Source organism: Schistocerca cancellata, chromosome 2, assembly GCF_023864275.1.
Source record: "Schistocerca cancellata isolate TAMUIC-IGC-003103 chromosome 2, iqSchCanc2.1, whole genome shotgun sequence".
Lineage (NCBI taxonomy): Eukaryota > Metazoa > Arthropoda > Insecta > Orthoptera > Acrididae > Schistocerca > Schistocerca cancellata.
The window spans coordinates 1,010,583,638-1,010,606,274 of record NC_064627.1 but is presented as its reverse complement, the minus strand read 5'-3'; the positions used below and the strand labels follow the sequence as shown (position 1 = coordinate 1,010,606,274).

Here is a 22,637-nt window from a genome sequence, read left to right as displayed (position 1 = left end):
AAGCCCAATGTCATTATTGACAGGGCCAGGCGAAGCATAAAGCTTTGTGTCTTGTAGTCATTAAGGATACACAAATGGACCCTTTAATCTGAAAGTCCATATCGATGGTGTTTCATAGAACGGTTCACATGCTGACGCTTGTTGATGGCTCAGCACTGAAATCTGCAGCAATTAGCAGAAGGATTGCACTTTTCTCATGTTGAACAATTCTCTTCAGTCATCGTCATCACGTTCTGGCAGGATCTTTTTCCGGCCATAGTGATATCGGAGGTTTGATGTTTAACTGGATTCCTACTATTCACTGTTCACTTGTGAAACGGTTGTACGGGAAAATTCCCACTTCATCACTACCTCGGAGATGCTTTGTCCCATCACTTATGCGTCAACTATAACACAACACAACACGCATAAATCTTCATTACCTGTCACTGTAGCAGCAGTAACCGATCTAACAAACTGCACCAGACACTTTTTGTCTTATAGGCATTGGCGACTGCAGAGCTGTATTCTGCCTGTTTACATATCCCTGTATTTGAATATGCATGCTTTTACTGGTTTCTTTGGCACTTAAGTGTATGTTAAATTTGCCATTAGAGACACTTCATCCAATGACATATTCACTAATTCATCAGTATCAGAGAAATGCTGTACCTTCTGCTTTGAAAGATGGAATATATTGTCACTTATCCCACATTTTATTTGTATACCTTCCACATCTCTCTGTAGTGTGCACACTGATGGGAGCATAATATATTCTGACAAAACTTGTATGTCTGAGTGCTGTAATATAATAAATTTAGAGCAAACAGGTTATTTTCGTCTTTCCATTTTACAGCACATTTCTCCTTCAATGGCATTCTAATCAGACTTAACAACAAGTCAAGCGCATCTTTTTTTAAATACTGTGATCCTATAGTCTTCAAACTTTGTTTGTCCTCCTTCACTTGATCCTTCTGATACAATTTCTGTTGCCACCCGTACTTAAAATGATAGGCATTTTCCTTGCTCTGTAAAAGTTTTGCATGAAGTCTGGCGATCTGCCCTTTCTGATACTTCACACATTTTTGCAAGACACAAGTAACATCATGGTATACACCTCTTTTTTTAAAAAAAAAAAAAAAAAAGATGGATGTGGTATCTTCTTCTTGTTCTTGCTGCAATTTATTGCACTACAGATGCTCCCATTTGTAAAAACCATTGCACAAACCAAAATAAACTACGACAATTCCACTTTTGCTTTCGCGATTGCGCCGAACTGAACAGTTTACTTACTGGCTGCTTGGCGCGCTGCTGGCACATTAAACAACAAAATCGAGGCAAAGTGTTGCAACTGTTACATTAGACTGTGGCATAGGTTCAAAAGAGCACATTTCCATAGCACTGAAATCGAGATTGAAATGAGCTTTCGGAAGCCAATCATAGCTCCTATCATGTGATCTTGCCAGAAAATGACAGCAGATATTCAGAGCATAGGACATTCGATGTGCTCAGGTAATAGCGACACCACAGTTCAGTAATGTGAACAAACAAATAGGAAAAGTTAATGGTTTAAAATAATGTACATCGTGTAGCTACAAGAAAAGGTAAGCTTTCACATATAATATTGGTCTTGAAGATTAATAAGCTGCAAGAAAAGCTAAGCTTTCAAACATAATATTTGTCTTTTTTGCGTGTGTTACACTTTAAGATACATCACACAAATGTGCCAATTTTAAATAATGACATTAATGTCTGGTCTTCTGGGCTCAAAATTATTTTAAGTGGCTAGTCCTCAATGTGTTAAGTTTTAAATGAGAGTCAAACACACTATGATTTAAGACATTCACTGCGCATTTGCACAAGTAACATAATTCATCTTGCATAATAGGAAATTTACTTTGAAACTAATGCTTTTCAAAGCACCATTCACATTTTCCTGCGACCTGTTGGAAACTAAATAAGAAAAAAAAGCTGCTGCCCCCTCAGTTACAATTAATAGCTGCTGTTTAGCTGCTATTTGTAGTTTAATATTCAGTTGATTACAGTGGGAATTAAAAACAAATGAAGATACCAAGTCCTATTTACAATATATTACTAACAGTCCATACAACAGCCACAAAATACATTTTACTCTCTTATGAAGTTTGTTGGAAAAAGTCAGGCATAATTTGAAAATAAAGCTAGCATTTATAAATGTACCACTAGAAGCCAAAATAGCTTTCACTGTTCACTACTATGGAGCTTTCAGTAGTTTTCATAAATCATATCACGCAAATGCTGTGATGGTGCCTTCATCGAGTTCACAACCGACCATCTGTCCAACTCTCATTAAACATACTTACATATTCTGTGCGTATGTATATTTTGAGGTATTGATTTTCATTGTACTACCTTGACAATTACTTCTAGAGTATTGTTGTGCAGTATGGGATTCGCATCAGATAGGATTGACAGAGAAACAGAAAAAGTTCAAAGAATGGCAGCTTGTTTAGCATTATCGCCACAAAAGGGAAACTGAGTAGGGGTGGCAGTCGTCAAAACAAAGGCTTTTTCACTGTGGCAGGACATTCTCACGAAATTTTAATCACTAACTTTCTTCTCAGAGTGTGAAAATATATAGTCCACCTACAGATAGGGAGAAATGATTATCATAATAAAATGAGGGAAATCAAATATCACACAGAAAGATTTAAGAGTTTGCTTTTTCGTGCTCTGTTTGAGAGTGGAACGATAGAGAAGTAGCTTGAAGGTGGTTCAATAAACCATCTGCCAGGCACTTAACTGTGAATTGAAGAATAATCTCACAGATGTAGATGTGAGGATGTATATCACTGTGAGATAATCATTGGCTGAATATATAAGTAAAATTTACTCAAAAATGAGCTCAGTGTTTTGCCATTAAAGTATTTCACCAACTCTCTTGTGAATTAACAGGTGCTGTCAGGTAACGAAAATTTTTAAAATGAAATAAACAAAAACACCCTGAAGGAGGTCACTTGCAATAGGGACTGAAATATCGGTAGTTTATATATATTGACAATGCGGTCACAAACCCAGAAAAATTTTATTGAATGTGATAATGGCTGCGGAAGACTAAGTTTATATTTTTAAAATAAATTTAATCACTTCTACTTGATCAGTGCCTTTACTCCAAAGTTGAATTTCTGGATAGATAGTTGTAACTCAGCCAAATATGCATTATCAAATTTTGTTGTAAATTAAGATTTAAAAATCTAATATGTAAATGGCCAGCATGAAGGCGCGTTTTCACTGAGAAAATTTAAAAATATATCTTATTCCTACACCTACTGACATAACGGAGAATTGCCACAAAAATGTTCTTCGGAACATGCAAAAAAACTAAATTAAATTCATGCATTGGCAGTGCAGCCTGACATGTCTGAAGAGGTTGTTTCAAGTTTAGAACATGTGTATCCTCAGTTCGCGACAAGAGGGGCCATTGACATGTGAAGTTATCCTCTGAACTGGTGTACAGTAGCCCTCAGGGGCTCAGCATTCCTTTCCTGTGTACGGGCTTGGCGGCCTCAGGATTCCTGAGCTGGGGACTGGTAGGCACCGCCAGTCCCCTGCCACAGTAAGCTCTGGGTATGCTTCAGTGACCACCATGGAACGTTTTGTGTCACAGGGAATGGGGATCTTGGTTTGAGCGCCCAGGTCATGAGGATGGGGGAAAAAAACTCAATCTCAAGGTGTGCTGCGCACTGATGAGATGCATGGCTGTTGAGGTGGAAGTCATTAACGGGAAACCTCTGGGGAACCTGCTGCACCTCAGTTGTATACAGCTTACTCAGGCACGTGGGGCTCTGTCTGATTGGACCCTTATTTCCATAGCTACTCGTGGGACTGAGATGGAACCCTCGAAATCTTCTTCTCCTCCCAGTGGGAAGGGTGTACCATCTGGGAGTTCTCACACCTATTCATCAAAAAGAACGAGGGAAGCTAGTCCTCCTATAATCAATTTTCTATCAGTAATGGGGGCCAAGGAGTCATGAATCACAACGTCTTTGTAGTGATCAGGAGGAAGGAGGCGACGTTTGAAAAGGTGTCCCCCTTCTATATCCCTAAAGGCTTAGAAGGGCTGGCTGGTACCTTAAAGTCTATTAAGCAGTTGCAAAATGGTTCCTTGCTTGTCGAGACTACCTGGGCAAAGCAAGTGTAAAACTCCCTTCACTCCAGCAAAGATGTGGTAACCTGCCGTGATATTACGGATCTAGGTGTTGCTGAAATCAAACAAGAATGGGCACCAAAGGGGATTATAGATGTGGAACAAAGGACACATGGTTGCCACACCTTAAAGAACTGAAACTGCCCAAAGCCTTCAACATCCTTAAATGTGTCAGTCATCGGTCTTCGAGAGCCGAAAGGGCATGTCTGCTCCAACTTTATAAGGCCTTTGTGTGACCCCGACTTGAATACGGATGTCAGATTTATGGGTCAGCAAGGCCTTGATACCTTACAGTGCTGGATGCAGTTCACCACACGAGGATATTAAGACTGTCAACAGGGGCCTATCGCACGAGCCCTGTTAGTAAGTGCGCGGAGGCTGGTGAGCCTCCGCCGTCTATTCGACGATGTCTTCTCGTGGCACGCCAAGCATATAGAGCATTGCCCGTTCCTACATCGCCAGCATCCAGTTACATTGTTCAGCTGCCACTGGAACGGCTGTACAATCATCGACCACAAGCAACAAGGTCATTTGGGACCTGTGCACGGGAGAGCCATGAGTTATTACAGGTGGGGGGCATTCAGGTCCAAAGCCAGGGGTGGAGTAGGGTCTCCCCCTGGCTACTACAAAGGCCCAGATTGCTTTTAGAACTGACTGCTTACAAGAAGCATTTTACGTAGCCAATCAGATTTTATTACTGTCAACACAGATGGTTTTAAGCAGGGAGATGTTTTTATTTGTTCCATCTTGTTCCCGACATTGTCCTCCGGATAGGGCTCCAAGAGCAGTTTTCAGTTTATTACGCAGAACTGTTTGCTATCCTGAAGGCAATGGAGCAGATATGATGGCATCGTGACAAAAAATTTATCATCTGCTCCGATTCTCAAAGTGCCCTTCTCGCTTTTGACAGATGTACCCAGCAGATTGGTTGATTTAAAAGAGGGGGGAAGGGACCAAACTGCTAGGTCATCGGTCCCTTGTTCCGAATAAAACAATGCCACGAGGGTGAAAGTAAAACAAGCAAGACTGACAACACAAAATAGAGAGAAACGAAAAACCACAAGAATGATGAAAGGGCAACAAACACTTAAATGGAAAAAAGGGGAGAAGAAAACCAAAGAAACGCAAGAAACAGGTAGAAGAGATTAAAGCGACAAAATAGATTACCATGGTTGGCTGACCACGAGAATAAAAAGGACAAGCCAGTCACTCTGCAACACATTAAAACCTCCACCCTAAAAGCACTAGGGTGGAGGACATACAGGGACAAAGGACATGTGCTAAAATTTAGATCAAATGATAAAAACCACCCTTACGAATAAAATGTAAAACTAACTCAGCCAATGAGGCATTGTCAGATAAAACTAGCAGCAAAGAGTCTGGTAACCAAAGATTTAATCGCAGGCCAGTTAAAGTGGGACAGTGCACCAGAATATGGGCCACTGTCAACCAGGCACCGCATCAACACGGAGGTGGGTCTTCATGGGGCGCAGGAGGTAGCCCTGGGCTGCCCAAGCGTGGCCAATGCGAAGCTGGCAGAGAACCACAGAACCCCTGCGAGAGGCCCACATGGAGGACTGCCACACATTTTTAGTCTCTTAATCACATGCAGTTTGTTGTGCGTACTGAGACTATGGAAGTCCATCTCCCAAAGCCAAAAAACCTGGCAACGTATAAACAAACACAGGTCAGTTATTGGAATGCCGATCTCCATAAGAGGTTTCTGTGTAGCCTGTTGGTTGGTTGGTTGGTTTGGGGAAGGAGACCAGACAGCGTGGTCATCGGTCTCATCGGATTAGGGAAGGATTGGAGAGGAAGTCGGCCGTGCCCTTTCAGAGGAACCATCCCGGCATTTGCCTGGAGTGATTTTTAGGGAAATCACGGAAAGCCTAAATCAGGATGGCCGGACGCGGGATTGAACCGTCATCCTCCCGAATGCGAGTCCAGTGTCTAACCACTGCACCACCTCGCTCGGTGTGTAGCCTGTTTGGCCAGCCTGACAGCAAGTTCATTGCCTGGGATTCTGACGTGTCCTGGGGTCCACACAAACACCACGGAACAACTGAACCATTCCAGGGCAGAGGTTGACTCCTGGTTGGTCGCTATTAAAGGATGACGAGAGTAGCACTGGTTGATAGCTTGTAGGCTGCTCACGGAGTCAGTACACAGAAGAAACGACTCCCCAGGGCATGAACGGATGTGCTCAAGAGCACGAGATATAGCCACCAGCTCTGCAGTGAACACACCGCAGCCATCGGGCACGGAATGCTGTTCAGTATGTCCTCCATGGACATACGCGAAGTCGACGTGACCATCAGTCATCGAGCCGTTGGTGTCAACCACTTAATGGCCTGGGTACATGTGAAGAATCAAGATGAAGTGACAGCGGAAAGCCGACTCCTTTGGGCCATGTAAAGGTCCAGGCGAAGCCGTGGCCTAGGTGTACGCCATTGGACCTAGAGTATAGGTAATACAGGCAAGGACTCCAGTTCAGATAGAAGGGATCGGACGCGAACTGCAATTGTAAGCCCTGAGCTGGGCCACTGATGCAGAAGATGAACCGCCATGGGTGGGAAAAGGAGACGGTAATTCGATTGCGCAGGAGAACTACGAACATGTGCAACGTAAACGGCGAGCAGCTGTGCGTGCCTGACCTGCAATGGAGGGAATCCAGCCTCCACAAGGATGTGGGTCACCGGACTCATCCTAAAAGCTTCCGTTGCTAGTCGAACAGCACAGTGGTGCACTGGGTCGAATAAATGCAATGCTGAGAGTGCCGTCGAACCATAAACCAGACACCCATAGTCAAGGTGGGATTGAACAAGGGCTATGTATAGCTGCAGCAGTGGAGAGCGATCTGCACCCCAGTTGGTGTTGCTCAGGCACCAGAGGGCACTGAGGTGCTGCCACCACTTCCACTTAAGCTGATGAAAGTGAGGAAGCCAACTCAATCGGGCGTTGAAAAACAGTCCTAAAAATCAATACGTCTGCGCTACAGTGAGGGGATCAACAGGAAGGTAAAGTTCTGGTTCCGGATGAACAGTACGACGCTGACAGAAGTGCATAACACACAACTCTACGGCCGAAAACTGAAAGCCGTGGGCTAGAGCCCATGACTGCGCCTTGTGGATGGCTCCCTGTAGGCGCCGCTCAGCAACACCAGTACGGGTGGAGCAGTACGAAATGCAGAAGTCGTCTGAATACAGAGATGGTGAGATGGACAGCCCTGCAGCCACTGCTAGACAGTTAATGGCCACTAGAAATAGAGGGACACTCAATACACAGCCCTGCGGGACCCCTTCTACTGGATATAGGGGGAACTATGGGAGGCATCAACTTTGACATGGAAAGTACGAAGCGACAGTAAATTCTGGATAAAAATTGGGAACGGGCCTCTGATACCCCACCCGTATAATGTGCCAAGGATATGATGTCGCCAGGCGGTGTCATACACTTTTCATAAAACAAAAAAGATGGCAACAAGTGTTGATGTCTGGAAAAGGCTGTTTAGATGGCAGACTCAAGGGACACAAGATTATCAGTAGTAGAGTGACCCAGGTGGAAGCAGTCCTGGCATGGAGCCAGTAGACCACGTGACTCAAGGACCTAACCCAACTGCCAACACACCATACATTCCAGCAGCTTACAAAGAACATAGCTGATAGCTACCCACATCAAGTGAATTTTTGCCGGGTTTGATCACTGGTATGATGGCGCTCTCCCACCAGTGCAATGTAAAGACGCCATCGCGCCAGATCCGGTGAAAATCACAAGTAGATGCCACTTGTAGTCGGACAAGAGACGTTTAATCATCTGACTGTGGATTCGATTGGGCCCAGGAGCTGTGTCGGGGCAATGTGCATGGGTACTGAGGAGCTACCACTCTGTAAATGGGGCGTTATAGGATTCACTGTGGCATGTAGTGAACGAGAGGACTTTCCCTTCCATCTACCATCTGAGAGTGCGAAAGGCTGGGGGGTAATTCTCCGACGCAGAGGTGCGAGAATAGTGCTCAGCAAAGTGCTCGGCAATCGCATCTGTGACGGAAGATATGTTATCACCGGGAACACCTGTTGAGGTCTGGTACCCAAAAACTCGTTTGATCTTTGCCCAGAATTGGGAAGGTGACATATGGCACCCAATGGTCAACACATACCTCTTCCAACACTCCTGTTTCTGTAATTTTATAAGCTGGCGAATGTGGGAATGGCGCCCCTAAAAAGCTATTAGGTGCTCTAGGAAAGGGTGCCGCTTATTTCATTGTAGAGCTCGCAGACACTCTTTAATTGCCTCAGCGACTTCTGGCGATCACCAAGGGACTGTCTTTCACCAATGGCACCCGAGAGAACGAGGGATCGCATTTTCCACTGCAGAAATTGTCGTAGTGACCTGCTCAATTACAACATCGATGGCACCACGCGGTGGAGATTCAACAGTGACAGCACAGGTGAAGGCTACTCAGTCTGCCTTGTTTAAAGCTCATCTGGGCAGGCATCTGTGGCTCTGACGCCGGGGCAGTGACAGGAAGATGGCGAAGTGGTCACTACCACACAGGTCGTCACGTGCTCTCCAGTGGATAGATGGGCTGCAAACCGAGAGATCAATGACCGAATATGTGCCATGTGCCACACTGAAATGTGTGGCGGCCCCAGTATTTGAGAGACAGAGGTCGAGTTGGGACAGTAAATTTTTGACACCTCTGCCTCGGCCAGTGAGAACTGTGCCACCCCACAAGGGGGTTACGAGCATTAAAATCTCCCAAAAGTAGGGAGGGTTTACGGAGTTGTTCAATCAGTGCAGCCAATGCATTCAGGGGTACTGCACCATCTGGAGGAAGATATACGTTGCAGACAGTTATTTCCTGTGTCATCCTTATCCTGACAGCAACAACTTCAAGAGGGGTTTGAAAGGGCACAGGTTCACTGCATACTGAGTTCAGGACATAGACGTAAACTGCATCTGACAATTATAATTGCTATGGTTCCCGTAATATCCCTTATAGTCACGGAGGGCAGGGGTCCGCATTGCCGGGAACCATGTTTCCTGGAGGGCATTGCAGGATGCAGGTGTAAAGCTTAACAGTTGCCATAGCTCAGCCAAGTGGGGGATAAAACCACCACAATTCCACTAGAGGATGTAGTTATTCTGAGTTTGGCAAGGCATGAAGCGCGCAAAGAGACAGGTTATACCTCAGGTCACCTGCTGCCTCCAACTGAGTATTTATAGCCATTTCTATGGTGGATGAGGCATCAGTGAGATCCAGGTCCACAAGGGACACTATGATCTCCCACTGTATCCTCAGAAGCAGGAGGAGAAGGACATTAGTGTTTAACGTCCCGTCGACAACGAGGTCATTAGAGACGGAGCACAAGCTTGGATTAGGGAAGGGTGGGGAAGGAAGTCAGCCATGATCTAGGAAAATCACGGAAAACCTAAATCAGGATGGCCGGACACGGGATTGAATGGTCATCCTCCTCAGAAGCAGAATTGATCGGGAGTAGTGATGTTGGGGCCACCAGAGGGTCCTGTTTCTTAGCAGACTTCTTAGTTTGCTTGCTCTCTCGCTTCTCTTTAGGGGCTTGCTGGGAAGATTTCTCCAAAGAAGCTTCAGGCACGGAGGAAGACCGTGAAGCTATTCATCCAGCAGCTTTTGGCTCCTTGAGCCACTGGCAAGTGTCCGCCATGGCATTAGTGTAGACCTTGGGAGAGAGGGCCTCCAAAGGACTCCTTCCGCACGAGAGGAGCTGGAGGAGGCTGTTGCTTCTCCGACACGGGGGAGGGGACCAATGTCCCCTGCATTTGGGGGGGGGGGGGGCCTTGCTCCCGATGTAGATGCTTTGGGAGCAATGAAGGAAGATTTGCCCCCCACCAAGGGGGTGGATGTATTCTGGTAGCCTGGATGGCCCACTGTTCGTGGCACAGATTGAGGAACCATTGGCACTTGGGACAGCAATCGTGATGTAGCTACAGCATATGTTGACGTCAACCAAATGGGGTGTAATCTTTCGAATTTACATTTAGCCCGTGTAAGTCAACCGTACCATGGTCTTGTGCTCCACGATTTTCCATTCCTTTTGGAGTACTGGGCAGTCTGGCGAGCACGGGGAGTGGTGCTCTCCACAGTTGATGCAAGTGGAAGGTGGCACACATGGAATATCTGGGTGCAGTGGATGTAGGCAGTCTCGACATGGGGCACTGGAAGTTCAGCAGAAAAACATGTGCCTGAACTTCCAGCACTTAAAGCACCGCATACGGGGAAAGACATATGGTTTAATGTCTCAGCAGTAAACCATCACCTTGAGCTTTTCACACAATGAATCGCCCTCAAAGGCCAAGATGAAGGCATTGGTAGCAACCCTGTTCTCTTTGGGTCCCCTGTAAAGGCGCCGGATGAAATGAACACCCCGCCATTCTAAATTAGTGCGAAGCTCGTCGTCAGACTGCAAGAGGAGGTCATGATGGATAATAATCCTCTGGACCATGTTGAGGCTTTTATGGGGAGTGACGGAAACAGGAATATCACCTAGCTTGTCACAAGTGAGTAAGGCTTGGGACTGGGCTGGGGATGTTGTCTGAATCAAGACTGCACCATTTCACATCTTTGATAGCATTGTCACTTCTCCAAATTTATCCTCAAGGTGTTCAATGAAAAACTGAGGCTTCGCAGCTAAAAAAATACAGACTAAAAACCACGGCTCTACGTTCCTCCCATGATGTAGTGAGGGAGGGAAACAATTTAAGGTCATACCTGTCGGCATTGTATTCTATCTTGCCCTTCTTAGAGACTGCTGGTGCCGTACGGTCACCAGCAAGAGATGACTCAGGCCACTTCATTGTAGGTTATCCGCCCTGATGCCACCCACTCCTGTCAGGGGCTTTCCCCACGGGAACCACCCAACCACAGCAAACGCAAACTGGCGTGATGGCCATTGCCGGGAGTCCTGATGCCCCACGAAGACAGGCATCTACTCCTTGGGATACGTGGGGAGTTTACAGCTCAGGCATCAGCAGTGCGATCCCTGTGTTATCGGGGGGCTGCCACCAAATGGGTACATGATGGCACCACCACAATGGACTGGATACCGTGCTAGATATAAGGTGCAGAGAAATCCTATATTTTCATGGGGGGCGAAAGAGAACAGGAGACAATGGAAGAAGATGACATACCCCAGAAAGTGTCCTCACCAAAATAGTTGAATCGCAGGTGGAGATGCAAAGCCATGACAAGAGATTCAGGAGATCGAATCTAAGGGCACTCATGGACTACGTAAGGTGTCCTTCCCCACATGGCCTGCACTTCTGTAGAATTTTGAAAGTGGCAGTTCAAACCACAGATGAGACCTGAACTCATAGGGCCGAAAAGTGTGAGACTCTTTTTAGTCACCTCTTACGACAGGCAGGAATACCTCGGTCCTATTCTAACCCCTGGACCCGCAGGGAGAGTAGCCGGCAGATCGGATGGTGCAACAAGTGCAGGACGCTCTCCTTCTCTTGGAAAGGCAAAACAAGAAAGCCATTTTTTGCTGGGTTCCAGGGCACACAGACATCCAGGGAAACGAACTCGCTGCTGCTGCTGCTAAGGAGGCTTGCTCCATTCCTCCTCTTTCTGCCCGCTGTTCAGTCCCTCTGCGGGCTGTCACGTCATTTGTGACTAGGAAGGCTGTATGTTGGTGGGAGTCCCGTGGCTGGAAGTGAGGAACAATAAACTATGTTACATCAAGATTTCAGTGCGACCATGGATCACCTCCTCCCGCTCACGAGGGTGTGAAGAAGTAGCCCTTACTCAGCTTAGAGTGGGACATTGTCCATTGACACATGGCTTCCTCTTACATCAGGAGGAGCCCCCAGTATGTCAGAGGTGCGGGACACAGGTGTCAGTACAACATCTTTTAACTGAATGTGTTTTAGACCTGAGGGTTGAACTGGGTTTCCCACAGGGTCTTCCATCTATTTTAAGTGATAATGAGGCAAGTGTTGTTCGTTTCTTAAAATTTTGTGTGACATCCGGAATTCTTCCCAAAATACTTGGTGTGTGATCTTAATGTGTCACAAAGTGGCTGGGTCATGTATTATTTCTAAGTCGTCATCCAGCCACAGTTATTTTAACAGCATATTTACTATATTCTCCATGTAATTTATTTAGTTATCCCACTGTGTCTTGCTGGGGTTTTATTACGGGCTTTTCTGAACCTCACCTTCTGGGGTTGCTTTAAGTTTCCTGTGGTGGGATCAGTTTTCCAGTTTATTGATCTCCTTCCATAGATTATGAAAATCTTCTTTGGTATAACATTAATGCGAGGGCACTGATGAGCTAGCTGTTTAGTGCCCTCTGCCATAAATCATCAGCATCATCATCATCATCATCATCAGCAGCAGCAGCAGCAGCATCATCATGGTGTACAGTACAGTGAGATGAACATTCAACCACAGAGTGATTTGCTCTCTTCTCCAACCTTTCCAAATCTATCCATCTTTAATGCCTGAAGAAGGAACTAACAGTTTCAAACACTAGCTCAGGGTTGTGTGTGTGTGTGTGTGTGTGTGTGTGTGTGTGTGTGTGTGTGTGTAAGGGGGCGGCAGGAGAGGAGGCAGAGGCAGCAGGATGGGGGGTGGGGAGGGCATACCGGCAGTATTTCTGATGCTGAGTACTGATCTGTGAATCTGTCTGCTAACAATTTCAAAGTGAAATAATCTTCCTACAGAATTATAATTTTGGTTTGTTTTCTGCGTCTAACACTAAATTTCACATCACTAACTCGGTAGTCAACATTCTCAACCTCATCCTTCATGAATGGGAATTCTTGCAAAAAAATCACTATTTATTGATGGGACCGTGACATCAAGTTTCCAGTAAAATTTCTATTATTTACTTAACTCTAGGCCCAAAACAATTTACTTTCTCAGGAGAACAGAATGTAATGATATTCTTCAAAACACACCGTAGGTGAAATAATGCTGGGGAAATTAATGAAGTGTTACGACAGAAAGCATTCTATGTGGTCTAAGGTCGATGAGTTACTTAAAAATTAAAAATGACAGGCATGTTATGCAAGAAACAATTTGCAAGGCACACAACCATCCAGACTTGGCATGCAGTAATTCCATGGAAATGTCTTGATCACTAAAACTTTATTTGCGATGTGTTTTGAGTCATCATCATCATCATCATGTAATTAATTTCTCCACCAGGTCATATGATTTTTTTAAAAAAAATCATACACTTTTGTGACAGCATAATGCTCTGTGAGTTTATTATTAAGGAACCGATTGATTTTACAATTCAGACTCTAACAATTGTTCACTATCGGACATACCGGGTAACTCCGTTCTTGTATCTTTAATTGAGATCTTAATCTATGTATTTTGGAATTCATCATGATGACACGTTTCTTATCACATGTCGAGAATAAGAAAGTTCTCTTGAAATTTTTTACTGGGTCACATCCAACCTTTCTATATCCTATTTAATAGAAAAAAACACACAGTTTTAGAAATATAATCATCATCTGAAGTAATGATCAATACTCCTTTTTCCCCTCCATCTCTTCATGCTAGCCTTCTGTCCAGTTCCTTGGTTCTTCACCCCTCCCCAACATCTACCATTTTTCTACACACCTCCCCCATGTCCCCCTTCCCCCTCCAAGTAATTCAACATCTGTCTCCATCTGATATGTACCCTGCCCTTGGTGCCCATCCCTTCCCACAGCCACTCCCCCTTGTTCCTATCTATCCCTAGTCCACGCTGACATGTCGAGAAAATTTGCTATTTGTGATAGGTTCTATTTTTTGACATGACCCATCTGTGGTCTCAATAGCCTGCAGCTTGCTTGACTGTAAAATTGTAATTAATTTTTTTTTATGCCTTCTTCTATAACGACGGCCTTTGCATTGCTTTCTCTCTCAATGCGCCTAGTTGTCTTGTGCATTGTGCAACTTTGTATGTGTTCTGTGATGGTTTTGACTCACAATGTGTTCTGTTTTATTTTTTGTTGACAATATGATGCTTATTGCATGTAGAAAAAGAAGAGATGTAGTGTGGTAGGAATATTTATGCTGTTTTGCGTATTATAGAACCTATGTCTTGATTTGTCTTGATCTTTGAAATCAATGCCATCTGGCATGAAGGTGATATATTATGGTCTTCGAGACTGCTATCTTCAGTCTGGCATCTAAAGTCTCAAAATAACATCTTTTGCAAATATCACTTAATGGCAATTGTGTATGAGATTGCATGTTTTCTTGTATTGCTCACTTACATGAGCTTCCTAAGCATATTTTAAGTACTTGTACCTCATATGTACTTCTGTTACTGTTGTTACTTTGGCCTCATTATTATATATTAGCTTTTCTAATTTGTATTTTGTTTAAATTTTGCCACAGTTACTTGATGATGATGAATCGAAACATGTCATAAATAAAGTTTTTAGCAATCAAGATGCATCCATGGAATTACTACATGACAAAAATAAGGACTGTCCTGGACAGACACCTTACTGATGAAAACATGCAGTTAGAAAAGAGTAGCAATGAATGCTTCAAAGATTTATAATTTCTCAAGTGTTTTGTAGATATTTGTAAATAAACATAAAAATGCATTTCAGTTTCCTACCATACTCGGAGCCATGAGCAGTTCCGTTAAACCTCAATGACTTCTCAGATTCACTGCCAGTGTCTGCATCATCTCCTGTGTCATTTCTAATCTCATTCTTTATTCGTAATTCCAATGGCGAGGGTGTGCTCGTTTTATCCAAATCACTTCTCTGTTCATTTTGGGGCAATGAATCTTCAGCCACATTATTTTCATTTTGCATGCTGCAATTGATAGGCGAGGCCACTCTCTTTTCCTGCTGCAAAACAGTAATTCAAGAATTACACTTTTTGGTATTAATATGAAGTTGTTATAATTCTGCACATTTTAGTACTCGATAAACAAACTCACAACAATTAGACACACATATTAATAACTGTGTGTTTCTGGTGAAGGATATATGTTAACATAAAACAAACAACTATATGGATAACAGAATTTGTGAAATTTAGAAATTAAATTCAAATACTAACAATTAATACTAAGTAACTCTGAAACAAAATGTCACATTTTAATCTGACAAAGTTACAAATAATGCACAGTCTAATATAGTTGAAGTTATTACTCCACCATGGTATTATTGCACTTGGCCTCCCATGGTCATTATCAGAAACATGCAGTGACATTACAGTAAACAAATACAGAGGTGATTAAGGAAAACACATCACACTCTGAATGCTTTCGGGACACCTGGTGTGCACTATTGGTGGTTCAGCAGGTTCTTGTGAAATATCATGACAAAAACTCATGATAAGCCTGGAAGCACCCTCCTTCCAGATGCAATAATACAGGAGTCGACTAATACTTCTCAGTAGGATTGTGTTGTAGGACCGTCAGCTACTTATCTGTAGTACCCATTTTGCGTGTAGCTCTGAATCAAATTCATTTCTAAAAATTCAGGTAAAACGTCACATTTCTAGCTATGATGGGGTATGTAACTTATTAAAAGAAAACTTGTAGCTGCAGTGATTCATATAAATTATACCTGAAATGTGAACTTACTATATAATACATACTTTTTCCCCCTGAGGAAGGCAAAAAATTTAAGGCTTTTTTTTCCAAAAGTCGTTACATTTTTTACATGAAAAGGAATTGTAAACTCCTACAGAATACAAATTATGTAATGGTTACCCTACACAGAATGCAATATTTAGGCTTTTCAATGAAATTTTGTTCAGATTTAGCTGTATAATTTACCACACACTGCCGAGATTTTCTGGAACCTTACAAATGCTTTGATTCTGTAAACCTTCATAAATAACAACACCTTGCAGAAATTAAAACTTGTCCGAAAATGTAGGGGGCTAACACTAAACTAAGCTAAATATTTAGTAGAGTTCTACAACTGAAACATTATGAAAGGTCTACAGAAGTAATAAGTGTCAAATAACTAGGCAAAGAGGGTCAATACCTGTCAAAAATACAGGCTTCCTGTTCATGGGCCCCAAATCTATAACGCAACTAAAACAAAGGAAAGTACAAATGGAACACTGAAAAACAAATTAAATCTTTCAAAACAAATCTAAGAGACAGTGACCGGCAGCTCACAATTCCCTGCAACTGATATTAAATGGTACAAACTCAATTACACTGCCTGTCATGAAATTACTAGACATCAAAATGGAATAGGCATACTAATCACATGGTCAAGAATGTAAATTCAGTATATTTCACTCTGAAAGCTCATTCCCACTTAACTGTGTTTTCCCATCATCCACTGAACTATGAAGAACAATTCCACAAGAACTGGTTCTTTAATACGGGTAGCCAGTACTGATCAGGAGGTGTAATTTCTATATAGGATGAACAAAAGCACGATCAAGAAAATTCCCGAGGTTGTTCAAGGTTATTTTCCGAGTATTTTTATGCAAGGGATCTGTGGTCTCCAATGGCTCATTACAGAACAAGAATGCTATTATGATTTATTCTGTTTGTTACATCAAATACCTTTGTGTCTATGAAAATATCTCCACAACAGCAAAAAAAAAAAAAAAAAAAAAAAAAAAAAAAAAAAAAAAAAAAAAAAAAATGTGCTATGCAACAGCAAAATGTACAAAACAAAACAGTGCTGTGCAGATGCAAAATTACTGTGGTGCAGTTGTCACTGTAATAGGCAAAATTCAATTCAGTGTCAATGAGACAGTCCGTGAACCTATACAAAGGTGCATATTGGCCAATTCTTCACCTGTAAACCTATACATATTGCTGTGTGTCACTGTCATTAACGACTAACATGCTGTAAAAGCAAATACAAACCAGAACCAAGAAGTACATAATGCAAGACAGAGTGAAGATTGAAGTGGGCATCTCCAGTAGAAGTACCATGAGCGAATGGAATAGTGTTGTTTCCAAGCCAGACAAACTGCATACTTTCAGCAATTGCACTGTTGTGCACCTATCTTCAGTGTAATACAGATACAAAATTTAATGAGGGTAAGAAATCATACCAAGTGCAATTCCTATATAACCACCTACCAGAGATCATAGGTTCCCAGTGCAAAATATTCAGAACATATTCTGTGAACAACATCCGAAATATCTTTGCTGAGGTCTGCGTTCACCCTGTTTAACTGTTTATAGAAGCACTTAAAACAGAAAATAATTATCCTAGCGTTCCCATCAACATATGCTGCAGTTTGCAGAGATCACATTTCCCGCTCAAAGTAAATGTACATTCACTGTTTTGGCAATACACGTTCATATCTCTGATTATCCCAAGGGGCAGCTTAATGTGACTAAAATTTTAAAGAATTGGGGGAAAAAAATGAAAACAGTCAAATGTTATGTGAAATAATTTGTCTAGATGTAATAAAAAAAGAGATTAGAGAAACATTTGATGTGCCTTTTAATGATGCTCAAAATCATGTACAGCACATGAAGAGCCAATTAAGAATTTAAAGTTCAATGGTAATTTAGAATTTTAAAGAGTACTAGAGGATATTTGTGTGGTGGATCATGCAGACCCTATAGTATGCCATTGTGTGGCCTTGATATACTATTGCTATGTGAAGTCAAGCTGTAAAATATTTTATATGTTAAGATATGATTTGTAAAGAGTATCACATGGTTAAATATTTTACCAACAGAATTATTATTTCTATGCAAATCACTCATTATAGCAGCTAAAATGTTTACCAATACCAACTGCTCCCTGATGAAGGTTGCAATTTTATTCTATATCTTTGGTTCAAGTTTTTTCTTTTTACAAACAGTGAGCAAAAATAATTTTGTCTGGTCAATTTAATAGCCCCTTTGTTTATTTTCTACTCTTTGTTTGACTATAAAAATTTGAAACAAAAGATCAAATTTGTAATTTCCAGAGAGTCTTGTTTTCGCTCTGACCAAACATTTGTCAACACGGAAACATCAAGTCAATGGAACCTTTTATGACCAAATTAGCTAGACCTGGAAAGATGAACTTTTCACACTTCATTCACATAGCTAACAGTGGTAGCTGTTAATTAATTATTCAAATTTTTCCTCAAACTATTACATTTTTCCTAATTAAGCTGCTTTCTTTCAAGCTTTTTTTTTTTTTTTTTTTTTAACTAGACTTTTTTGCTGGTCAATTTGGTGACCTATTTGTCCATTTTCCATTCTTCGATTGATTAGAAAATTCGGACAACGCTTCATCAAGTAATTTCTAGTAAGTCTGATTTTCATGCCACTCACACATTTGACCAATAAAAAATTGCAAAGAATGATCTGTGCCCTCAACAACAATGGAATAATCGACAGTGCAACCAATTGTTACAACCCACAAAACTACCAATGAAAAACTGGCTTGGGAAGAACACCCTACAGGTCTTCATTACAAACTCTGACTAGTCTCTTATCTCCTCAGGACACTCAAATTTGTCTTGACAGAATCGTAGAAAGTCTAGTTACACAATCATATATCAGCTATTGTTTTATACTACACTGCTTCTCTACAGGCTTAACTGTGGCATTATTTCAAAAGAAGGTGGTGGTAGTTAGTGTTTAACGTCCCGTCGACAACGAGGTCATTAGAGACGGAGCGCAAGCTCGGGTTAGGGAAGGATTGGGAAGGAAATCGGCCGTGCCCTTTCAAAGGAACCATCCCGGCATTTGCCTGAAACGATTTAGGGAAATCACGGAAAACCTAAATCAGGATGGCCAGAGACGGGATTGAACCGTCGTCCTCCCGAATGCGAGTCCATATTTCAAAAGAAAACAATGGAAGACAGTGCATTAAACTGGCAAGTGGACCCCCGCAAATCCTTTTTATCTATTTCCAGCAAATGTAACTGCCAATGACAATAAGATAAAAGATTTGACCCTTACACACTTGACTGATTGTTGCTATCCTGAGCCAGGTATGAGACACTTGGGTGAAAACACTTATTAACCAAGATACATACAACAGCTTCCCCATAACATACACAGCAGTTCTCCAACCCCAGGCAGATTTGCATACCACAGTGCCTTATTTGGCAGTCCTACTGGAGGAGGTACTCGTTTTTCGCCTAAACTGGCTAAGCCAGGAAATACAGTTTACTTTGGACCACAAACCCAAGAGGAAATTTGACCTTCCCCCCCCCCCCCCCCCCCCACACACACACACACAAAAGTCAGCACCCGAGGTGAAAGAAGTAATGAATTTGTGAGGAACAATAGGGTAGATGGCAGACTGAACCCCACACTTTCGTATTTATAAAATAACTTACACACTTGGACATAATAGCTTCCCAGTAAAGGCTTCAAGAGGGTTAGATACCCAAACTTTCCAAACTACCTTTCACTATGGCAAAAACAATGAAAATGTAATTGATAAGTATTTACTCCTAACAATATATTACTTTTATGATAGTACTGTGTGCGCAACTCACAGCAATGGCCATCACGTTTACAATATGTAATGTATGGCAACTCATAACACATTAATAAATCTTTTGATAGTAATAATAAAAGATATCCATGTTTATAAAAATTCCACAGTATAAGCTTCCTCTGCCTCAATGTGGCTGCTTAGTACATTGTATATAGTAGAGAAGATAGATATGAAAACTTTCATTAAAAGCTACATTTCACCAAAAAAATTCATTGTGTACCAATTTTTTTTTTTAAAAAACTCTAGTATTAAGCTGAATGTACAATGGATCCATATTCAATACTGTGTACTCTAAGACAAGTACCGTAGTGAATTTTGTCCATAATAGACAACTAAACTGACAACCCATCCTTCAGCAAACAAGAAAAGAAAATACACACATTTCATACACTAAGTTATTGTCTGGACTCAAGTGATTTATCTAAACACAAAAATACAATTTTAGTACCCTTTTACATACTGCTGTCGCCCGAGCAAGTTGTTCTGTGTAGCTCAAATACTGTTTTAAGATCACATCTGATTTTCTTGAGACTTCCCTGAAGTCATAGAGTACATCAAGTTTGTACACACAGCGGTGACATATAGACGGTGGCAATAGATCTCTGTCAGACACCTACAAATAATACACAACACCAATAAATCAAACACAAGAAGAAATTTATTTATTTTCTTCAGAAAAAGAGATATGCAAAATGATCAAATGAAAGCTTTCCTGATAATGAAAATCAATATACAAATACTTATATGAAACGCAAGCATTACGTTCCATTTCGGAATGCTCTTATCACGAAACACAATCTTTCAACACCCATCTTTCTTACAGCCATGAAGACCTACTTAAAAACGAACTTATCACATTAAATTGTTTGTAAGGTAAGCAAAGGTATTTACAATACGAACCAATAATGATAAACACGTCATAATTTTCAGCGGAAAGTTACGCTGAGTTCCTTCATCGTCGAAAATAGACGATTTTACACCATCACACGATAAACAAAGACGACAGAGTTCATAGAATTTCGGCGGTAGGTTGCACATATTGAATATTATTGTCTCACAATTATATAAAATCTTGGTTAATTATGTCACAGTTACTGCATTTAAACATAAAGATCCACTCCCTCGTCTACCGCTGACAACCTTTGCGAACTTTTTTATCGCCAACAACACTCATTGTCGGAAAACAGGAGTACATCATATCACTGCTTCCTTTGAGTGTTGATGCTGAATGTTCGCCGATGGCCTGAAATGGGGAGAAATAATTCCTAGCAGTGACGGAAAGAATTATAATGTAAGAAATGGCTGTCAAAACGTAGCCTTCTAAATCAATATAATGCGTAGCAATATTAAACAATTTTTTAAAATTATTTCGAACATAAATTCACAAAGTTTTCTCTCTTGACAGTAAAATGCTTCGTGTGACGCAGACATAAATACATTGTTTCAGGAACTACTACGCGTCGACGACTGATATCTTTCGGGAAGTTAGGAAGTACACTGAATTACGTAGAATTCTAGTGACAGAGAGAAGAATTTCCGATGATTAATTTTGAAATGATGCACTACACTGACGCAATTGTGATAATATAAGAAATTAGGAACTGTGGCGTGCACTAATTGTAATAAAACTAATTCGTCAATAGTCGAAATCGACAAAATATTGTGCCTAGGAAGGATATTTCGGGTGAAAGAAATGTGATTGTGGAGTTCAGATAGAGGTTCAGTTTTGTGCTCACACACAGCTTTTCTTTAATAACCAAACCTCGTTGTAACGAATGGTTAAAAATTTGGCCAATTTATTTCTGAGTAATTTACCAATATAAAATTGCTCGATATAAATATTAGAATACATTTTCACTTAAAAAATGTAAAACGGAAATTTAGTCTTGACAGTCATCGCTGATTGATAGTCTTCAATCTCCCAGTAACAAAACTTATCGAAAGCAGAGCATACATTCCTCCAAACTAGACGAACAAGTAACTAATAACTTTTCGCCAGGAAGTACTAGTGCGATTCCTTTACATAAGTTCTTATAATTCCTTTACAAAGATAAAACTCTACGTAATCAAAGTTAGTTGTAATCCGTTGTAAACACCTCAAAATAATAGAGCATACTCAACTTATTCGCATTACAGTAGTACATTTGAAAACAAAAACAACGTTCACAAATGTAATATTACTGTAGAAGGAAAAATGGTACTGTCTAACATTCAGCCTTGGCACGTTACTGAAAGAAGTGAATGACCGCTTCCTGAGTACTACGAAGAATTTCATGGGTAATAAAATTACCTTCACATATAATGTGAAATCGTATCTACTTAAAATCCCTGTCTAGAAGAACCTCTCAATGTGCAATAGTATAATATTTGTGTGTTAGTAGCTAATGTATTTAATTGTACTGAAAGGAAAATTCTCTTGTGAAAACTATAAAATTGTGGGACCAAATTGGTGACCAGCAGCAGCCTACGTACTTTCAGGAGAAATGTTAGTACTACCAGTAGACACACATAAAAGTACACAACATTTTGAACTAATAGTTAGTTCCTCAGTGAGTAGAGAGGGTAGATTGCGAACAGAAAAAAGAAGTGAGAGTCAATCGGACCCCAGGAAGAGAGGAACCCAGCGTCGCATCCCTCTTATCCTGGGCCCAAGTGACCAGCCCTACCAGTGTAAGGTAGATGCTTGTCCTCAATACAGGTGGGCCCCTCTGATTTTGGGGTCTGAGTGGCCTGCTCAGTATTTTCAGCTTTCCCCATCCTATCTCTCTCTTCTCACCAGGAAGGAACTAATAGTTCTGAAGGCTAGGATAGTGTTGTAATTATCTGTCTAATTGTTGTATTAACCCATTAAGTCCCAAATTAATTTTTTTTAAATCTGAATTTTTTATTCCTTAATTATAATGTACATAGTGCATGAACCACAATAAGTACAAAAATAGCCAAAGAATATTTATACATGCTGATATAATGGCCGACATCAAAATAGGACACTGGGATCTAATAGTATCGTATACCATACTAAACTGTATTCA

At 41.4% G+C, this 22,637-nt stretch overlaps 1 protein-coding gene across 1 annotated transcript in view; it reads right to left on the bottom strand.

The window, feature by feature from the left end:
* Window positions 1-20,802, bottom strand: part of LOC126149252 (uncharacterized) — a 66,944-nt gene extending 46,142 nt beyond the window's left edge. The window contains exons 1-3 of the mRNA XM_049915804.1: window positions 20,506-20,802; window positions 20,054-20,218; window positions 14,775-15,012 (exon numbers count right to left, since the gene is read on the bottom strand). Of these exons, the coding sequence (XP_049771761.1) occupies window positions 14,775-15,012; window positions 20,054-20,218; window positions 20,506-20,643 (541 nt within the window). The 5' untranslated portion in view covers window positions 20,644-20,802. The remainder of the gene's footprint in view (window positions 1-14,774; window positions 15,013-20,053; window positions 20,219-20,505) is intronic.
* Window positions 20,803-22,637: the final 1,835 nt, after the last annotated feature.